Source organism: Drosophila yakuba, chromosome 2R (genome assembly GCF_016746365.2).
Source record: "Drosophila yakuba strain Tai18E2 chromosome 2R, Prin_Dyak_Tai18E2_2.1, whole genome shotgun sequence".
Lineage (NCBI taxonomy): Eukaryota > Metazoa > Arthropoda > Insecta > Diptera > Drosophilidae > Drosophila > Drosophila yakuba.
In genome coordinates, this window is record NC_052528.2 from 19,792,080 (window position 1) to 19,813,176 (window position 21,097).

At 47.4% G+C, this 21,097-nt stretch overlaps 1 protein-coding gene across 16 annotated transcripts in view; it reads left to right on the top strand.

Moving 5' to 3' along the window:
- The window catches only part of LOC6531504 (myosin light chain kinase, smooth muscle), a 41,851-nt gene that overhangs the window by 5,565 nt on the left and 15,189 nt on the right, over positions 1-21,097 (top strand). For 6 of the 16 annotated variants that reach the window (XM_043206980.1, XM_039373392.1, XM_039373388.2 and 3 more), the window contains 2 exons: positions 23-14,140; positions 20,380-21,090. In XM_043206980.1, coding sequence (XP_043062915.1) covers positions 23-14,140; positions 20,380-21,090 — 14,829 coding nt within the window. Of the gene's footprint in view, positions 1-22; positions 14,141-14,723; positions 16,610-16,670; positions 17,454-17,639; positions 18,393-18,554; positions 20,175-20,226; positions 20,246-20,379; positions 21,091-21,097 lie in introns of those variants that run through there. The other 10 variants (XM_015195871.2, XM_015195872.3, XM_039373383.1 and 7 more) reach the window with 10 other exon arrangements.

Below are 21,097 nucleotides of genomic sequence, written 5' to 3' on the forward strand. Positions count from 1 at the left end.
TAAATCATGTGTTTTTTTTTAGTACCCAGAAACTATCGCAAGCCCAGGTTCATGGAGAGTCTGCGCGCCGTGCTCACCGAGGAGGGACTGGTGTCCTTTGAGTGCAAGGTGGTGGGCTTTCCCACGCCCATTCTCAAGTGGTTTAAGGATGGTCACGAACTGAAACCAGGAGATGTCTACCAGCTGACGGGCACCAACTCATTGGGCACCTACTGCTGCATTGCGCGCAATTGTATGGGAGAAACCAGCAGCACTGCCGTCCTCACCGTGGAGGACATTCAGAACCAACTGACCGACGAGGAGCGTCTTGTGTTCACCGAACAAAATCAGAACCAAGCGCCAAAGTTTCTAACTGGACTGAAAAGCACAGATGCTAAAATCAACGAACCCTTTCAGTTCAAGGTGGTGGTGAAGGCCACTCCGGATCCCATACTTTCCTGGTTCCGCGACGAGCTGCCCATCGATCCGAACGAAAGATATAACCATTATCGTGGTGAAAACGAAGACTGGCTGCTGGACATTAAGTCCGTGGAGTTTGTGGATCAAGCAGAGTGGAAGTGCGTTGCCGTGAACGACTTCGGCACCAGCATCACCTCCTGTTTCCTGAAGCTGCAGATACCGCGGCACTACAAGAAGCCCCGCTTCCTGGAATGCCTGCGCGCTGTGCTCACTGAGGAGGGAGCCGTGAATCTGGAGTGCAAGGTCATCGGTGTTCCCCAGCCCGCCCTCAAGTGGTACAAGGATGGGGTGGAGCTGAAGCCGGGCGACATTCATCGGATTATCTCTGGACAGGATGGCACCTGCTGCCTGGGCACCTACACGTGCGAGGCGAGAAACTGCATGGGTATCGTTGCCAGTTCAGCCTCGTTGCTAGGCTTCGAGGATGCCCAAAGAAGCCAGCAGCAGAAGAGCGAGCAACTCCACGAGAACGAGCTGCAGAGGAACTACTCCCTGTCCACCATCCAGGAGGAGCGCACTTCTCAGCTGTACGAGACGCCAGTGGGTGACATAACCATCGATGAAAAGGGTGATGTGTCCTTCTCCTTCGATGGCAAGGAGGTATCGGTTTCACTCTACGAAACTCCCGATCTTACGGAGGAGGAAGCCCTGAAGATTGTGGAAATGTATGCCGATCAAATCTCGGAGCATGTTACTGAGCACAACATCGTCGAGCTGCCACCTCTTCGCTTCGTCAAGGAGACCTCGCAATCGGGAAAACTTCTGATGGAAGCGGTGGTCATCGACATTTCACCAGAATATTTCACAGTCGAGGACGATATGCGCACTGAGGCGGATATGGATGACATTTCTATAAACGAGATCACGGTACACGGTTCTTCGGGAAGGGATGGCCGAGTGGACAAAGAGATTGATGAATATGTTCAGCAGTCCTTTGACAAAATGGAGGAGGAACTATCGCTATCGGCTCCAATACGAAAGCGAAAGAAGTCCAAGCCCACGGAAACAGATGAGTTCTTTAGTTTATCCAAAGCCTCCGCCTCTGGCAGTCAAGGTGAGGAGGAGACATCAGATTTGCAAACCTTTGCCAGCGCCCAGATGTCCGCATCACAAAAGCCCGCCTCTGGGGCACAAAGTAGTCCGGAGAAGGACAAAGATTCAGTGGCACCGCCCAAGCGTAAGAAGTCGAAAAAACCCACAGACACCGATTCCTCCAAGACTACTGAGGATGATGCTCGCCTGCAGGATATTTCCGGTGCAGTGGGCGACGGACTGATGGTAACCCCATCCTCCCATGCAAAGGCTGTTACCGATGAGAATGAGATTAATAAAAATCTGATTGCCCTCGTTCCGCTCGCAAAGTTGCTGAAGGTTATTGACAATCATTTGAGTGCCGTCGAGAATGAGGTGATGGAACAATCCACCATGATGATGACTCCCTCGGCAGCGGATCAGAGCATAGCCATCATCCGCAATATAATCGATCCCATCAAGCAAATCGAATCGAAATTAAGGGTTTACTCTGGTGAGACTCAAATCGACGCCCTCATCCAATCGATGGATGAGGACATCCGCCGACTACACTTGGGTCTCCAGGTGATTGAAAAGTGCGTGGAGATCGACGAGACTGGAGCCACGCTCATCCAACGCACCAGTGTCTGCATTATTGACAGCGTGGCCGAGCAGATGAAGAGGGCGCTGGAGGAGCTGAAAATCGTTAGCAGGAAGTTCGAGTCGGAGTGTCTACGGGCCCAAATCGAACTGACTGCCGATGACATCCAACAGGGATTAGAGATCACGCAGGGCACAATTAAGTCGCAGGCTCTTCTGCAGGAGGCGCAAGAACTGGAGGCAGCAAAGCATTTCTCGGAAACGGTTGAAAAAATGCAAGAAGTACCCGATTCCGTGTCTTTTGCCACCATTTCGGAGGCCAATCTGCCCAGCGAAGCAAGCGCTCTAAAGGAGATTTGCCAACCGGTTTCAAAGATTCAGGAAGCACTAGAGCGCGTCGAAATAGAACTATCGCTGGAGGAGTCCGAGGAGGAGATCTACAAGAAGGTGCACCAGAAGGTGCTCGAGAGCATTGTGGAGCCGATAAAGCAGCTCCAAAACACACTGCAGTCCATTGAAGATAAGACGGAGTCCCTCGCGGGATCAGAGTCAATTGAGCAGAAAATAAACATGGCCATTCTGGATATCGTTACGCCACCTCTTTTCGAGCTCAAAAAGGGCCTAGAAGTAATTCTTAGCGAAAAATCAGGCAGTGTGGAGGGTGGAATGCTGACAGTTAGCACTGTGGAATCGATGGTGCCCCCGCTGCAAGAGATTCAAAACGGCCTCGCGCAGCTGGGACAAGAACTTGAAAGTGGTCATGACCATGTGCCTCAGGAGGAACTGCGATCTGAGCTAGCTTTGGGTGTGGCTGATACCCAGAAACTATTACAGTCATTTGCCCAGGCTGTCTTACATTTTGAGACGAACATCGAGAGGATCTCTGCCCGACTCTCCCCTAACGTTAAGATTCGCTTGCTGAACCTAAAGGATGAACTGTCAGCTCTAATAGGATCTATTTTGGAAAGAGAAATTACCGGACATCATGTAGAATTGCTGGACAGGCTAAAGCGACCCGTCGACGAGCTAAACTACTGCATCCGTCAGACCGAGGTCAAGAATATGACCGGTTCCTTAGCCGACTTGATTGAACCACTGAGTATGTTGCAGGAGAACACCCAAAAAGGTCACCAGCGTTTGCTGGTCGCTCGGGAACCCGACCAGCAGGCTCTCCAGACCCTGGACAATATACGCAGCCTCATCCGCAACGTGGTCATCGATATAGAAGAGCACGAGTTTAAGATTCTGCAGCAAGAGATTCAACAGGATGAGGAGCAAGCGTCGCAGCACCAGGACAAATCCTTTAGTGCCCTGCGCAAAGTGCTGGAGACTAAGGTGTCCTTGGAGGAAGCCGTTGCCAACATAGAAACCCTGCAGGAAGCGTTAAACAAAATAAGCGAAAGCCCCAAGGCTTCAGAACGAGTGAAGACCTCCTCAAACGAAGCCCAAGTATACCTTCTGCGTATCCTGCAAATTGCTAAAGGACTGGCGACATTTAGCGAGTCTGAGACAAAACTCGACGTCAACGAGGCCAACACAACTAGAATTCTTTTCGAGTGTGGCAAAAGTTTTGCTGACTTGGCTAAAGCCTTACACACTCCCGAATCCTTGACTGAGAGTGAATTCATAAACGCACTGAATCAGTTTGGTGACATTGTTGGCCAACAAAAGGATACAATGGATGAGAAACTTTCCATTGCCAGTCCGCTCTCCAGTCTGATTCATGTGCTCCAAAATTTGAAGCCCCCGAGAGCTTCAATGGAGGACTTATCCACCTTGGATGATGTGTCAGTGCTTAAGTCAGCCGCAGAGTCTTTGCCCACTGATCCGGATGCGGGTGTGCCCGCAAGTCCAAAGAAACTGTCGACTGTGGCGGTTTTATTGTCTGACTTGAACCAGGGAATCTCATCGGTACTTTCGCATTCCGAAGATCCTGACGTGGTTTCTTTATCGGGACCAGCTGCTCAGCAGGTACAGGCAGCCCTCGTTAAGATGCAAGAGCTGCAAAGTAGCTTGGCAGTGGTCCAGGAAACCAACTTGTTGGAAGCGGCTCATTCCATGTCAGAGGCCAGTCAACAGGGAACATTCGCCGAGGCGCTCTGCAGCTTGGAGCGCTGTGTTCTTCAGGTGGAGGAGTGCATGGCCCACAGTGGCGTCGAGAGTTTGACTGATCTGGAACTGTCCAAGCTCAAGACCCTGGCCACTCCATTACACGACGTAAGGCAGTACTGTGAGCAGATTGATGTGCAACTCCTCGAAAATGTCACTGATATTTCAACGCAGGGAGATATCTCTGAACTTAAGAGCAGTGGCCATCAGCAAACCGTATCAGATCACATCCAGGAAGTAGCCGTCGTGGAGGAAGAGCCACAAGTGGATGTATTCGATATACAGCAAGGTGTCGCCAGTGGCATCAAGCAATTAGAAGCCTGTTTGGAAGTCACCCAGACGGATGCCAATAAAGAGCTTCAGCAAGTTGGAAAAATAATGGAGCAACTGAAGTCAGATCTGGAGAACATACAGATAGCCCTTGTCACTGATACTGTTCAACAGGAAACCGTTCTGGCCCAAGCGGAAATAGCTCGCACCATGTTCAGATTGAAGGAGTGTTTGGTGCACACCTATGAGTCTGGGTTGGTGGACTCCTTGGAGAACGTAGAGAGTGCCTTTGAAGACATACTGCTTTCGTTGCCAATTCTAGAAACTCAGTTGGCCGAAGAAATGTTCGCCAAAATCGAAAAGGCATTCGCAAAATTTGTTGCGTACTGTGAGCGCCCAGACGCTGTGGATTATCAAAAATTAAAAACTTTAAAGCAACCTATTGAAGGTCTAGTAAGTTCTATTGGAACTGTGGCCGCTCAGCCCACCGTAGATGTCGAAAAATCGTCTTCGGTTGTTGTTCAGCTTCAGACTAGTCTAATGGCTGCTTTTCGAGGTATCAACGATGTCAGCGAGCAGATTAGTAACGAAGTCCTAGGTGGCCTTTTGAAAACCCAAAGCAGCTTAGTGGCTGTCTTTGATTTTATTGAGGGCAATGACAATACAATTCGTGTCATAGAACTGTTGCAGGAAATGGATTCTATTACTGCGGAATTGAAGGCATTGACTGAAATTCATGTTGAGCCCACAGTGCCAATCGATATAGGCATAATTATTGAAAATGTTTCGTCCGGAAAAGCATTTCTTGCCGAAATCGTTAAAGGACTTCGATCAGATAGCCCGATATATAATCTTTTGATAGATAAATATACGAATGAAATCGCTGAGCTAGAGGAAACTCTTGTGCAAATCGAGAATGAAATCCTTTCTCAACCCCAACTCACTCAGATAACCACTAAGCAGTTGGCCCTCATAGATGCACTGCAGCTGCAGATCAGTAATCTTCAGGATAAACTGAACAAACTGAACGTGTCTTTTGCCGAACTTCAAAATCAATCGGATGTCTCGTCACCTGAATCAGCCTTGGAAACTGACATAGATATTAAAGAGGGATCAGGAAGCCAGGAAGACGTTGAACCCGAGGCTAAAAGACCCAAAATTTTGGAACCCGATCAACAACTGGATTCTTACAAACAACCCGACACTCAACAAGAAGTACCTAAGAAAACTGTTGATGAAACCAAGAAGGAGAGTGAAGCAGAATCAAAGCTACAAAACCAAAGTGAGTTATCTGCTCAGAAAGATGATCAGAAGGCAGATAAAATATCTGAACAAGAAAAACAAGAAAAGAGTGAACAGCAATTGGAAAAAGAGGTTAATGCTGAGGTAAAACCAACTGAAGTTGAGCCTCAAAAGGCATCACCTGAAACTATTTTGGAAGCTCTAACCGAAAAGTTATCGCAATCTTCTAACAATGCTATGCAAAATGAAGCAGTTAAACCAATCATGACAGAATGCCAAGATATTCTTGATAATATTGATAATATCGAAAAAGTTTCAAAGTCAATATTCAAGTTAAGAGAGCACATTGTTCACACTTATGATGGCAAGCCACCAGAGGAACAGACCGAGAAGGAACTCGTTGAAGAACTTATTGAATCCCTCTTCGAAGCCTGTCCAGAAGCCACTGAGCACGTAATTCAAACCTACATTAAAGAAATTAAAACCAACATTATTTTGACAAAAGCGGCAATTCAACTTATTGACGATAGCAACATGTTTACAAAGCCGTCTCTGCTAGTTCCTAAACTTGTAAATCTTGAAAAACTTTCAGAAAAAACTCAGTCGATCAAAAATATGGATAAGTCATCAAAAGAAATGATTAGCTTGCAACAGAATTTGATGGATATATTTATCATATTTGATGACCTTCTAGATGAAAGAACGGAAAAAATAAATCCGAAAATAGAAGAAATCAAAAAAATACTGCTCAGTGAATATGACTACATTGAGAAAAAAGATGGGCAACTTCACACTGCTGTGGTTAATGGAAAAATTCAATTCATTACTGAAAAGATTCTTAATATTTGTGAGGATTTTAAGGAAATTATTGAAAGTCAACACAAATATAAGGATGCAGCAGAAGATATCAAAAAATCAGAAACTGAAGATGTTGTTGACCATTCAATCGAACGAAACCTTTTAGAAGAACCCCAGAAGCTGGAGATTGATACCGACATTAAATCAGACAAGGCGGATTCTTTAGATGAATATATATTGGATAATGAACAGTTGGAAAGTGAGAAACAAGAAGATAAAGCTGTCGCAAAGGAGTCAATGAAACCACAAGTATCTGAAGAAGTATCCGAAAAATCGGAAGTAACTGACACTGAAGTTAAATCAGAAAAAGCCTTGGATAAACAAGCCCTGGAAGAAAAGCAACTACAGACTAGCGCACAAAAGCAAGCTGATCAGGATGTCGAACAGAAGTCCCAGAAACCAGAAGTATCTCAGAACGTAGCTGAAAAGATATCTGAAGAAAAGATTGAAGAACCCAGAAAACCAGAAGTAAAGGACACTGAAGTTAAACCAGAGGCAGCCGCAGCGTTGGATAAACAAGCCCTGGAAGAAAAGCAATTAGAGACTAGTGCACAAAGGCAAGCTGATCAGGATGTCGAACAGAAGTCCCAGACACCAGAAGTATCTGAGGTCGCAGCTGAGAAGATATCTGAAGAAAAGATTGAGGAACCCACGAAACCGGAAGTAAAGGACACCGAAGTTAGACCAGAGACAGCCGCAGCGTTGGATAAACAAGCCCTGGAAGAAAAGCAATTAGAGACTAGCGCACAAAAGCAAGCTGATCAGGATGTCGAACTGAAGTCCCAGACACCAGAAGTATCTGAGGTCGTAGCTGAGAAGATATCTGAAGAAAAGATTGAGGAACCCAAGAAACCTGAAGTAAAGGCCACTGAAGATAAATCAGAGAAAGCCGAAGTCTTGGATAAACAATCCATGGAAGAAAAGCAACTACAGGGTAGCACACAAAAGCAAGCTAATCAGGATGTCGAACAGAAGTCCCAGACACCAAAAGTATCTGAGGTCGCCGCTGAGAAGATGTCTGAAGAAAAGATTGAAGAACTCCAGAAACCTGAAGTTAAGGACACTGAAGTAAAATCGGAGAAAGCCAAAGCCTTGGATAAACAAGCCCTGGAGGAAAAGGAACTAGAGACTAGTGCACAAAAGCAAGCTGATCAGGATGTCGGACAGAAGTCCCAGAAACCAGAAGTATCTGAGGTCGTATCTGAGAAGATATCTGAAGAAAAGATTGAGGAACCGAAGAAACCTGAAGTAAAGGACACTGAAGATATATCAGAGAAAGCCGAAGTCTTGGATAAACAAGCCCTGGAAGAAAAGCAATTAGAGACTAGTACACAAAAGCAAGCTGATCAGGATGTCGAACAGAAGTCCCAGAAACCAGAAGTATCTGAGGTCGTATCTGAGAAGATATCTGAAGAAAAGGTTGAGGAACCCAAGAAACCTGATTTGAAGGACACTGAAGATAAATCAGAGAAAGCCGAAGTCTTGGATAAACAAGCCCTGGAGGAAAAGGAACTAGAGACTAGTGCACAAAAGCAAGCTGATCAGGATGTCGGACAGAAGTCCCAGAAACCAGAAGTATCTGAGGTCGTATCTGAGAAGATATCTGAAGAAAAGATTGAGGAACCCAAGAAACCTGAAGTAAAGGACACTGAAGATATATCAGAGAAAGCCGAAGTCTTGGATAAACAAGCCCTGGAAGAAAAGCAATTAGAGACTAGTACACAAAAGCAAGCTGATCAGGATGTCGAACAGAAGTCCCAGAAACCAGAAGTATCTGAGGTCGTATCTGAGAAGATATCTGAAGAAAAGGTTGAGGAACCCAAGAAACCTGAAGTGAAGGACACTGAAGATAAATCAGAGAAAGCCGAAGTCTTGGATAAACAAGCCCTGGAAGAAAAGCAATTAGAGACTAGTGCACAAAAGCAAGCTGATCAGGATGTCGAACAGAAGTCCCAGAAACCAGAAGTATCTGAGGTCGTATCTGAGAAGATATCTGAAGAAAAGATTGAGGAACCCAAGAAACCTGAAGTAAAGGACACTGAAGATATATCAGAGAAAGCCGAAGTCTTGGATAAACAATCCATGGAAGAAAAGCAACTAGAGACTTGTGCACAAAAGCAAGCTGATCAGGATGTCGAACACAAGTCCCAGACACCAAAAGTATCTGAGGTCGCAGCTGAGAAGATGTCTGAAGAAAAGATTGAAGAACTCCAGAAACCTGAAGCTAAGGACACTGAAGTTAAATCGGAGAAAACCAAAGCCTTGGATAAACAAGACCTGGAAGAAAAGCATTTAGAGACTAGTGCACAAAAGCAAGCTGATCAGGATGTCGAACAGAAGTCCCAGAAACCAAAAGTATCTGAGAAGATATCTGAAGAAAAGATTGAGGAACCCAAGAAACCTGAAGTGAAGGACACTGAAGATAAATCAGAGAAAGCCGAAGTCTTGGATAAACAAGCCCTGGAGGAAAAGGAACTAGAGACTAGTGCACAAAAGCAAGCTGATCAGGATGTCGAACAGAAGTCCCAGAAACCAGAAGTATCTGAGGTCGTAGCTGAGAAGATGTCTGAAGAAAAGATTGAGGAACCGAAGAAACCTGAAGTAAAGGACACTGAAGTTAAATCAGAGAAACCCGAAATCTTTGATAAACAAGCCCTGGAGGAAAAGGAACTAGGGACTAGTGCACAAAAGCAAGCTGATCAGGATGTCGGACAGAAGTCCCAGAAACCAGAAGTATCTGAGGTCGTATCTGAGAAGATATCTAAAGAAAAGATTGAGGAACCCAAGAAACCTGAAGTAAAGGACACTGAAGATAAATCAGAGAAAGCCGCAGCCTTTGATAAACAAGCCCTGGAGGAAAAGGAACTAGAGACTAGTGCACAAAAGCAAGCTGATCAGGATGTCGAACAGAAGTCCCAGAAACCAAAAGTATCTGAGGTCGTATCTGAGAAGATATCTGAAGAAAAGATTGAGGAACCCAAGAAACCTGAAGTAAAGGACACTGTAGATAAATCAGAGAAAGCCGAAGCCTTTGATAAACAAGTCCTGGAGGAAAAGGAACTAGAGACTAGTGCACAAAAGCAAGCTGATCAGGATGTCGAACAGAAGTCCCAGAAACCAGAAGTATCTGAGGTCGTAGCTGAGAAGATGTCTGAAGAAAAGATTGAGGAACCAAAGAAACCTGAAGTAAAGGACACTGATGTTAAATCAGAGAAAGCCAAAGCCTTGGATAAGCTTACCTTGGAAGAAAAAGAACTAGAGGCTAGTGCACAAAAGCAACTTGATCAGGAGGGAAAATCTCAAGAAGATTTTATAAGGATATTGAACGAAAGGCTCACAGCATTATCCCAAGCAGTAGGCTCTACTTGCGATTACATTTTGACAGAAAGTTATGAAATTGTCAATTGCCTTGAAGATGCTGTAGGGGTGGCAAAACTTTTATTAAAATTAAGGGACCATATAGTACACACCTACGACGGAAAAACAGAAAAAGATGTAAAAGATAAAGAGCTCTTCGAATCATTTATTGAAACGCTGTGCGAAGCCTCCGTTGAAGCAGCCGAGAAAGTAAAACTCAATTACCTTAAGGAAATTAAAACCAATGTGATTTTAACAAAAGCAACTATTAAACTAATCGACGACTGTAATATGTTTACAAAACCGTCCTTATTAATCCCCAAACTTTTAAATTTGGAGAGAGTTGCCGTAAAAATTCAATCAGAAACACATGTTGATAAGTCATCGGAAAAAATGATTAGTTTGCAACAGAGTTTAATGGATATTTTCGTAATTCTTGATGACTTCCTAGATGATGAGACGGAAATTTTAAAACCAAAAATTGAGAATATTAAAACAACTTTGCTCAGTGACTATGACTATATTGAGAAAAAAGATGAACCACTATTAACGGCTGTAATAAGTGGTAAGATTAAAGTTGTTTCGCAAAATATTTTAACTATTATTGAAGAACTTAAACAATTGACTGAAAAGCATGATCAAAACTTGCAAGGCGCAAAGGCAGACAAATCCCAAGAGGCTCTAGGGTCCGAAATTGTTTCCGAAAAGTTTACTGAAGAGAAGGCAGAAGAAAGCCAAAAGAAGGAGGTCAAGGACTCTGAAGCCAAACCTAAGAAAGCAAAGGTTTTGGAGAAGAAATCAATCGAAGAAGAGAAACTGGATGAAAAGAAGGTAAAACAGGCGGAGTCCACTATTGATAACCAATACCAAAAGGCTCAGGTGTCCGAAATTGTTTCCGAAAAGATTATGCAAGAGAAGGCAGAAGAAAGCCAAAAAGAGGTGGTCAAGGACTCTGAAGCCAAACCCAAGAAAGCAAAGGTTTTGGAGAAGAAATCAATCGAAGAAGAGAAACTGGATGAAAAGAAGGAAAAACAGGCGGAGTCCACTATCGATAATAAATCCCAAAAGGTTCAGGTGTCCGAAATTGTTTCCGAAAAGATTACGGAAGAGAAGGCAGAAGAAAGCCAAAAGGAGGAGGTCAAGGACTCTGAAGCCAAACCTAAGAAAGCAAAGGTTTCGGAGAAGAAATCAATCGAAGAAGAGAAACTGGAGGAAAAGAAAGAAACACAAACGAAGTCCGCTGTCGATAAAAAATCCGAAAAGGCTAAGGTGTCCGAAATTGTTTCCGAAAAGGTTACGCAAGAGAAGGCAGAAGAAAGCCAAAAAGAGGAGGTCAAGGACTCTGAAGCCAAACCCAAGAAAGCAAAGGTTTTGGAGAAGAAATCAATCGAAGAAGAGAAACTGGATGAAAAGAAGGAAAAACCGGCGGAGTCCACAATCGATAATAAATCCCAAAAGGCTCAGGTGTCCGAAATTGTTTCCGAAAAGATAACGGAAGAGAAGGCAGAAGAAAGCCAAAAGAAGGAGGTCAAGGACTCTGAAGCCAAACCTAAGAAAGCAAAGGTTTCGGAGAAGAAATCAATCGAAGAAGAGAAACTGGAGGAAAAGAAAGACACCCAAACGGAGTCCGCTATTAATAACAAATCCCAAAAGGCTCAGGTGTCCGAAATTGTTTCCGAAAAGGTTACAGAAGAGAAGGCAGACGAAAGCCAAAAGGAGGAGGTCAAGGACTCTGAAGCCAAACCTAAGAAAGCAAAGGTTTCGGAGAAGAAATCAATCGAAGAAGAGAAACTGGAGGAAAAGAAAGAAACACGAACGGAGTCCGCTATCGATAACAAATCCCAAAAGGCTCAGGTGTCCGAAATTGTTTCCGAAAAGGTTACGCAAGAGAAGGCACATGAAAGCCAAAAGGAGGAGGTCAAGGACTCTGAAGCCAAACCTAATAAAGCAAAGGTTTCGGAGAAGAAATCAATCGAAGAGGAGAAACTGGATGAAAAGAAGGAAAAACAGGCGGAGTCCACTATTGATAACCAATCCCAAAAGGCACAGGTGTCCGAAATTGTTTCCGAAAAGGTTACGCAAGAGAAGGCAGAAGAAAGCCAAAAGAAGGAGGTCAAGGACTCTGAAGCCAAACCTAAGAAAGCTAACGTTTTGGAGAAATCAATCGAAGAAGAGAAACTGGATGAAAGGAAGGAAAAACAGGCGGAGTCCACTATCGATATTAAATCCCAAAAGGCTAAGGTGTCCGAAAAGGTTACGGAAGAGAAGGCAGACGAAAGCCAAAAGGAGGAGGTCAAGGACTCTGAAGCCAAACCTAAGAAAGCAAAGGTTTCGGAGAAGAAATCAATCGAAGAAGAGAAACTGGAGGAAAAGAAAGAAACACAAACGGAGTCCACTATCGATAACAAATCCCAAAAGGCTCAGGTGTCCGAAATTGTTTCCGAAAAGGTTACTCAAGAGAAGGCACAAGAAAGCCAAACGGAGGAGGTCAAGGACTCTGAAGCCAAACCTAAGAAAGCAAAGGTTTCGGAGAAGAAATCAATCGAAGAGGAGAAACTGGATGAAAAGAAGGAAAAACAGGCGGAGTCCACTATTGATAACCAATCCCAAAAGGCACAGGTGTCCGAAATTGTTTCCGAAAAGGTTACGCAAGAGAAGGCAGAAGAAAGCCAAAAGAAGGAGGTCAAGGACTCTGAAGCCAAACCTAAGAAAGCTAACGTTTTGGAGAAATCAATCGAAGAAGAGAAACTGGATGAAAGGAAGGAAAAACAGGCGGAGTCCACTATCGATATTAAATCCCAAAAGGCTAAGGTGTCCGAAAAGGTTACGGAAGAGAAGGCAGACGAAAGCCAAAAGGAGGAGGTCAAGGACTCTGAAGCCAAACCTAAGAAAGCAAAGGTTTCGGAGAAGAAATCAATCGAAGAAGAGAAACTGGAGGAAAAGAAAGAAACACGAACGGAGTCCGCTATCGATAACAAATCCCAAAAGGCTCAGGTGTCCGAAATTGTTTCCGAAAAGGTTACGCAAGAGAAGGCACAAGAAAGCCAAAAGGAGGAGGTCAAGGACTCTGAAGCCAAACCTAAGAAAGCAAAGGTTTCGGAGAAGAAATCAATCGAAGAAGAGAAACTGGATGAAAAGAAGGTAAAACAGGCGGAGTCCACTACTGATAACCAATACCAAAAGGCTCAGGTGTCCGAAATTGTTTCCGAAAAGATTACGCAAGAGAAGGCAGAAGAAAGCCAAAAGAAGGAGGTCAAGGACTCTGAAGCCAAACCTAAGAAAGCAAAGGTTTTGGAGAAGAAATCAATCGAAGAAGAGAAACTGGATAAAAAGAAAGAAAAACAGGCGCAGTCCGCTATTGATGAAAAATCCCAAAAGGCTGAGGTGTCCGAAAAGATTACTGAAGAGAAGGCAGAAGAAAGCCGAAAAGCGGAGGTCAAGGACTCTGAATCCAAGTCTAAGAAGGCGAAGGTCTCGGAGAAGAAATCTGCTAGCGAACCCGAAAATACAAAGGTTGTCGAGGTAGTTTCCGACAATATATCTGAAGAAAAGTCCGCTGAAATTAAAACTCTCGAAATTAAGGAGTCTGAGGCTAAATCTAAAAAGTCAACCGTACAGGAAATGAAAACAGTTGTTGATGAGATCCGCGGTATAAGGGAGCAAAAACCAGATGGGAAAGCTGACGATGAAAAGAGTAAGGTGTTCGCTTCTGTTCCTGTAAAGCTTGAAGCTGAAAAAACAGATCAACTTGGAGCAATGAAACCAACTGTTCTGGATGAAAACCTGCTTGTTGCAAAACGAAAGCCGCATGAAGCTGAACAAACAGCAGATTCTATTAGCCTGCAAGCATACAAGTCCATGGACTCCGAGTACAAGGACCGAAAGGAATCGCGAAGTGCCAAGCGGAAGCCAACTGTTGACATTCAACTAACAAACCGAAACACGGCGTCTGGCAGCGACCTCAAGCTGACTTGTGGGCTATCGGGTCACGAGATGAATGTGCAGTGGTTCAAGGATAAGTGCCCCATTGAGAATGGTGCCAAGTACAGGAGAACATTGAACGACGGACTGTCGTGCCTTGAAATCAAATCGGCCGAACTGAGTGACTCTGGCATTTACCGCTGCATAGCGTCCAATCAAAATGGAGAAGTCGAAACTAGCTGTCTTGTGACTATATACGAAGCACCTTCAAGTAAATTTGGCACTCCGCCCATATTTACACGCAACATTAGAGGTAAGTGGCAATTGTGCCCCATCTACCTAGTGATCCAATGCCCGAGTTTCAAACTTAATTACTGCGAAATTGCTTTGAATTCGCATTATGCACCTTGCATTTGCATTTGCATCTGTAAATGTATATATATAGTAGATGTAGTATAGAGCTAGTATATAGGAAACTAGTTCGCAAGGCTAGAATAAGTCGCGTACTTTATGATGTGTCGGGCGTATTTGCTTCTTGACTAACAAATCGATTCGCACTTTCGGTTCGCAAATATGGCAAGTGATCAATGATAAAGGTAAGCGATGCACTTTATCATCGCATTTAAATAGATCCCCCCATAAAAATAGCTAATTAAATTCGAATGGATGCGGTGCTCACACTTATATAATTTCGTTTACTCGTCTGCATACAATTAAAAAAGTGCCTGGTATTTAAATAGAATCGCATTTTGGCAATCAATGTTGCATGCGTGTGTGTGTGTGTGTGCGACATCGGCAGCAAACAAAACAGAATTCGTAAAATTGTTTTTAGCATTAACAATCGATTTTGGGGGACTAGGATCGATTCGAGAAGGAATGGGTTTTCGAAATTTTCACCACGTTCGGTGACAGTCGTGAATCTTCTATTGCATCGAACGGACGTCTCACGTCCTAAAAATTCTCGATCGAACCGTTGCGGGCCATATATATTGATTCTCACAGTCATACATATACGACTCGGACGGATAATATTCTTTTCGGTTCTCATTTACGAATTATATCCTTCCAAAACCGAAAGAGACCGTACGAAAACGATCCGAAATGGGAGAAACAGAGAACGGAGATATCGAGCCACGTGCCTCTGCCGAACCGGAGGCGGCATCCGCCCAGGATACCCTGCAGGTGCCAACGCAAAAGAAGCGCAAGCTTAAGTCCCCAACTCCGGGAAGCCTCCGCGGACGCAGTGCCACGCCCATTCACGGCCGGAGCCAGACCCCGTTTACGCTGTACATGACGCGGCGCAGTGCCACGCCGTCGACATGGCGCAGCATTACTCCGTTCCTGAAGCGCGAGGAGAAGGAGAAGACTCCGTTCGAGTTGGGAAGGGACATCAAGAGCCAGACCACCTGCAACATCGCCGTCTTCGATCGCGCCCTCGTCATGGATATTTCCGAGCCGTTGGATGTGCAAAAGCCCGTGCGTTACATAACTTCCGATTTGTCGGTCATCGATCGCGCTGCCGTAATGGATGTGTCCAACGTTGAGGTTATCTACGTTGTGGAGGAATACGAGGAGGTCGAGGAGGAGGAAATCATTGAGGAGGTTAAGCCAAAGAAGAAGGAGAAGAAGGCCAGGAAGCCGCGCACCCAGCGCAAGTCCATTGACAAGGACATGAGTCCTTCCGGAGCCGAAGATGCCGACGATTTAGGTGATCTGGGCGATGACAGAGAGGACAGCGTTGACCTGGACGACGGCGATGAGCCGGTGAAGAAGGGCAAGAAGAAGGCACCGCCCAAAAAGAAGGAGAAGAAAGAGAAGTCACCCAGTCCGAAATTGACCTTGAAACTGGAGATTGGTGGCGGTCAGAAGGCCAGCAAGAAGATGTTCGAGCAACAGCAGCAGCAGGCCAAGCCGCCTCCAAAGAAGAGCAAGATGGTGCTCCAGATGGAGGAGCAGGCAAAGGCAGCTGCCAAGGCCGCCGAGGAGGCAGCAGCGCGGGCCAAGCCCAAGGGCGAGACCTATGAGGAGCGCCAGAAGCGTCTCCAAGCCGAAAAGGAGGAGCAGGATCGCCTGGAGGCCGAGCAACGGGCTCTGGAAGAGGCTGAAGCGGAGGCGGAGGCCGAGGAGGACGAGGAGGATCCATCTGCCATCGGCGAGGAGGGTGAAGATGGCACTGAGGCCGGATATGGTGACGAGGATCAGGATCAGGATCAGGTAGACGCCGAAGACGATATCGAAGCTGAGCCCGAAGAGGATCCCAAGAAGAAAGAGAAGCGTCGCGGCAGCGACTCCTCTGACGACTTTGTCCGCCCCGATCCCCACGAGGAGGAGCGCTGGCAGCGCATTGCCGCCGTCGAAGGCGAGGAGTTCATGCAGCAGATGCGCAAATATAGCCAGGCCAAGCGGGTCAGTGAGAAGGAGCGCGATGCCGACTGGCAGCGTCGCCGGGAGCAGGCTCGCAATCCCAAGTTCATCAATTTCCTGTCCGACCGAGCCGTTGAAGCCGGACAAAGTGTGCGCCTGGCCTGCGCCGTGGATGGTCCCGAGCTGTCGGCTAAGTGGTACCACAATCGCAAGCAGCTGGAGCGCGATGGTTGCCATCGCATCATCAATAACAATAACATTCTGGTGCTGGAGGTGCTTAACACCACCATCTTGGACTCCGGCGAATATTCGTGCGTGATCTCGAACCAAAACGACGAGACGAGCTCGTCGTGCATTGTAACCATCTATGAAATTTTCAAGGACGAACCCAAACCCCCCTCCATTCAGTATATCAAAGGTATTTGTCCGGGCATCGCGATAGCTGACCATCCTAAGTGCTTAAAACTTGCCCATTTCAGAGTACTACCATCTGCGCGACGATGAGCTGACCATCGAGTGTCGCGTGCACGGCTATCCCCGACCTGTGATCACCTGGTGGCGCGGCTGCTTCCAGGTGAAGCCCAGCTACAAGTTCACCATGCTGGAGGAGGCGCACGGTGTGTGCAAGTTGCTCATCTATAAGCCGGGCAACAAGGATGGCGGTATCTACACCTTGAAAGCCATCAATTCCAGTGGCGAGGTGCAGATCAACCACACGGTCGAGGTGGCCCGTAACCTGCACTACCACGTACCCGGCATCTTCCATGCCCGCGACAAGATCCAGCTAGACAGCTTGAAGCAGGCCAAGAAGGCCATGGAGGAGGCCCTCAGGTCGAAGGCAGACTCCGACCAGAGGCGGGCCGAGGCGGAGGAGGAGCAGGCGCGTCTGCATCCTGTGAAGGCCACACCAGAGAGATTAGTGCCCGCCAAGCAGAAGCTGGCCTTTGCCACGCAACTGCGTGACCGCATGGCCCTCGAGGGGTCGACCATTAAGTTTGTGGCCACAGTGATTGGACCCGAGCCCAATACCCGCTGGATGAAGGACGACAAGTGGGTGGTGGTTGGTGGCAACATCAAGAATCTTTCCGAGGAGGGCAAGGCCATCCTGGAGGTCGGCAATGTCACATCCGCCGACTCCGGTGTCTACAAGTGTGTGGCCAAAAATGATCTTAGCGAGATCGAGACCTCTTGCTACTTCAAGGTGTACGCGGCACAGGCGGATGGTGATGAGTCTGAACCCATTTTCGCCCTACCACTGCGAGGTATTTCAACCCCATTCCATATAGAAATCTGTGTGTGTGCTCTGTGGCCAAGTGTTATCGGTTACACGATCCTCAAAAAAAAAAAGACCCATGTACTTCTGTGTGTCCGACGTTCGGTGTTTTGTTGCAAATTGAGGTCGATCGCGTACGAAAATAGCCAAATTGATTGATTGACTTTGTTCTCAGATGTGTATCATGCCTCGCAGAACGATCTGATTCTCGATACGAAGGTGCGCGGCAACCCCCGCCCTGAAATCTCGTGGACCAAGGACCAGATACCCGTGGTGCTCGACGATCGTGTGGTTCAGATCGAGCACTTGGACGGCATTTGCGAGCTGATCATCAACAAGCCGACGATCAATGACAACGGAATCTATGTTTGCGTCGCCAAGAACAAACTGGGCAGTCAGTCGACCACCCACACGGTTGTCGTCGACACCACCCACACCTCGCGCCGATCGAGCATCCTGTCCGCCATTGCCATGCAGGAAGGAGGAGGAGAGGCCGCCGATGTCAAGGCCAAGGGCAAGAAGAAGAAGAAGGAGGATGAGCCCGAAGGCGGCGATGGTGGCTACGAGCGTCGCAGCCGGATGCCAGATCCTTCGCCCAAGCAGATGCTGTACTTCACGGTCAACCTGTCCAATCGGTACGTGGCCGAGGGATCCAAGGTCAAGTTGCAAGCTGTCATCGGTGGTCCACAACCCATGATCAAGTGGTTCAAGGACGACCAGAATGTAACGTATGGACCGAACATTCGCAACGGGAACCGCGACAGCTTGGCGGTGTTGGAGTTCACCAATGCCAAGGTGGAGGACTCTGGAACCTACTCAATCGTGGCCCAGAATGAGTCGTGCAAGATCACCACCTCTGCCATGCTGCATGTCTACGAGACCAAGGTCAACACGGATGTGCAACCCGTCTTTATTCGCTCTCTGAAAGGTAAGATTTTGGGTATTGGGTATCGGATGAGTGTGTTCGTGATCGATCGATTCATCTATAATTAGCAGTGTGTACAATTGTGCAATGCCAGTGACTGCAATCATTATGCAATGCTATTTTGGCAATGTTTTTATGTAACCAGTCTCGGTGTTTCTCTCTCAGAGACCTATCACCTGAACACCAACGAGCTGATCCTGGAGACAGCTGTGAGGGGTCAGCCTACACCGGCGGTCCAGTGGTTTAAGGACAGCATTGAAATCCAGAGCGGCGGTCGCTTCCAGATCATCGAGCACCAGGATGGCACCTGTGAGCTTATCATCGATCGGCCAGACAACAAGGACTCCGGCAAGTATGTTGTCAAGGCGGAAAGTCGCGCCGGCAAGATGGAGATCTCGCACTATGTGCTCTTTGAAGGTCAATCCCATCACATTGCCGAAAATATTCACGGTGTGTTCCATGCGGACAAGAGTCTGTTGCGTCCCAAGGAGGTGGAGAAGCCGGTGGAGAAGAAGCCGGCTCCTGCTGCCGAGCCGGAATCTGAGGCTGAGGACGGCAAGGCAAAGAGGCGTGCCAAAAAAGAGGAGGACGATGGAGCCTCCTCGGCCTATGCCACTGACTACGCCTCCGATACCGCTAGTTTGTCTAGCAAGCGTCGCGAGAAGAACATCGCTATCCACTTCAGCACCTCAATGAGAGATCGCGTGGTGGCTGAGGGCTCAAAGGTGAAGATCTCATGCTTCTTGGAGGCCAAGGAGCCGCAAGTCAAGTGGTTCAAGGACGGCGAGCAGATCCAAAACTCACCGAAGATCAGGGGACGGTACAGTGAGGGTCTGTGTCTGTTGGAGGTCATGAGCGCCACAGCGGAGGACAACGGCGAGTATAAGTGCTGGGGTCGCGACGAGACTGGAGAAGCATCCACCTCATGCCGACTGGAGGTTTACGAGAATCCCGGCACAGGTGATGTTCCACCCACCTTTACGCGCAACATCAAGGACACGATGCACGGCAAGATCAACGAACTGCAGCTGGACGTCCATGTGCGCGGTCTGCCCACTCCCGCTGTTACGTGGGTGAAGGATGGCGTCAAGATTGAGAACAGCGACAAGTACCAGCAAGTGGACCACGACGACGGCACCTGTGAGCTGTTCATCAGTCGCCCGAAGGCTTCGGACAGCGGCAAGTACGTGTGCCAGGCGGAGAATCGCGAGGGCAAGACCGAGATTGTCCACATGATCACAGTGGAGCCACGTGTGAGGGCACCTCGCATCTCGCCGCCCAGGGAGGGCAGACCTCCACGTCCGGGCGGCGATGAGGAGGCACCTGCTGCGGGAGAGGAAGGAGCCGAAGGCGCAGCTGAAGGTGAGGGTGGCGAGAAGCGCCGCAGGAAGCCCAAGCCGGATGAGGAGGAGCAAACCAGCTCCAGACGCGAGGTTCCACCGCCTCCCGATCTAAGGAAGCGTTTGTATTTCCGCAACTTCCTGTCCAACCGCACCGTCAAATCGGGCAGCAATGTCAAGTGGATGGTCAACATCGATGGACCGGAGCCCACTGCCAAGTGGTTCTTTGGTGAACAACCGATCGCCTTCGGGCCGAGGAGCAAGATGTCCATGCAGGACGGCATCGCCTGGCTGAACCTTGTGGGAGTCACAGAAGAGGATGCCGGAGAATACACTTTGCGGGTCCGGGGTAGCGAAAACGAAATCGTGAGCACTTGCAATTTGTTTGTGTACAGCACGGGCAAAGCGGAGGTGATTCCGCCCACATTTGTGGTGGGCATCAAAGGTAGGATTCTCTATGTGATGGCGGGAACTGTCTAACTGAGTGCGTACAGGTGGATGTCTTTGTATCTATGAGTTAAGTGTATCCTTCTTCGTAGTCCTAGAATTACTTTAAGAACTAACAACCATTTAAGCCTACTCCCTAAACCTTTAAAGTGCTTTGTCTTATGTGTCTTCGGATTGTCTCTTTATCTATGTCCATGTTCCAGATGCATATCATTCTCAGGCTAACCAACTCACATTGGAGTGCAAGGTATCTGGCAGTCCCAAGCCCCATATTTACTGGCAGAGGGATAATACCCTGCTGCCCGTTGAGGGCACTAAGTACCAGTACGAAGAGCAAAGTGACGGCGTAAAACTCCTAACCATTAACAACTTTGGCAGCAATGACTCCGGCCTGTATACGTGCTATGCGGAGAGTGAAAATGGCCAAATGAAGATCAGCAAATTCGTCCAGGCCTCTGATTATGTTAGAGAGCGAATTGCCGAGAAGAAACCGATTGACAAGGTCATCCAGGAGATCAAACGAGATGAAACCTCTAGTGTCGCGGCCAACGACACTGCAGCCGCCAAGGCGAAGGCTCGTGAGGCGAAGTTGCGACTGAATCTGGAGACCAGTTTGAAGACCATGACCATCGGAAGTGGTAACAAGGCGCAGCTCATCTGCTATGTGACTGGTATAATCGAGGATGTTCACTGGCTGAGGAACGATGAGCGGGTGACTAAGGATGCCCGGCATAAGATCTACAACATAAACGGAGCCATCAGCCTGGAAATCTACGATGCCCGGGTGGAGGACAGTGGTCACTACCGATGCGTGGTGAAGAACAGCCGGCAGACCGTGGAAAGTGCTGGCCAGTTAAGTGTGCTGGATCAGTCCACTGGCAAATTGCCGGAAAGCTTCTCCAGTGGTATTATAGGTAACTA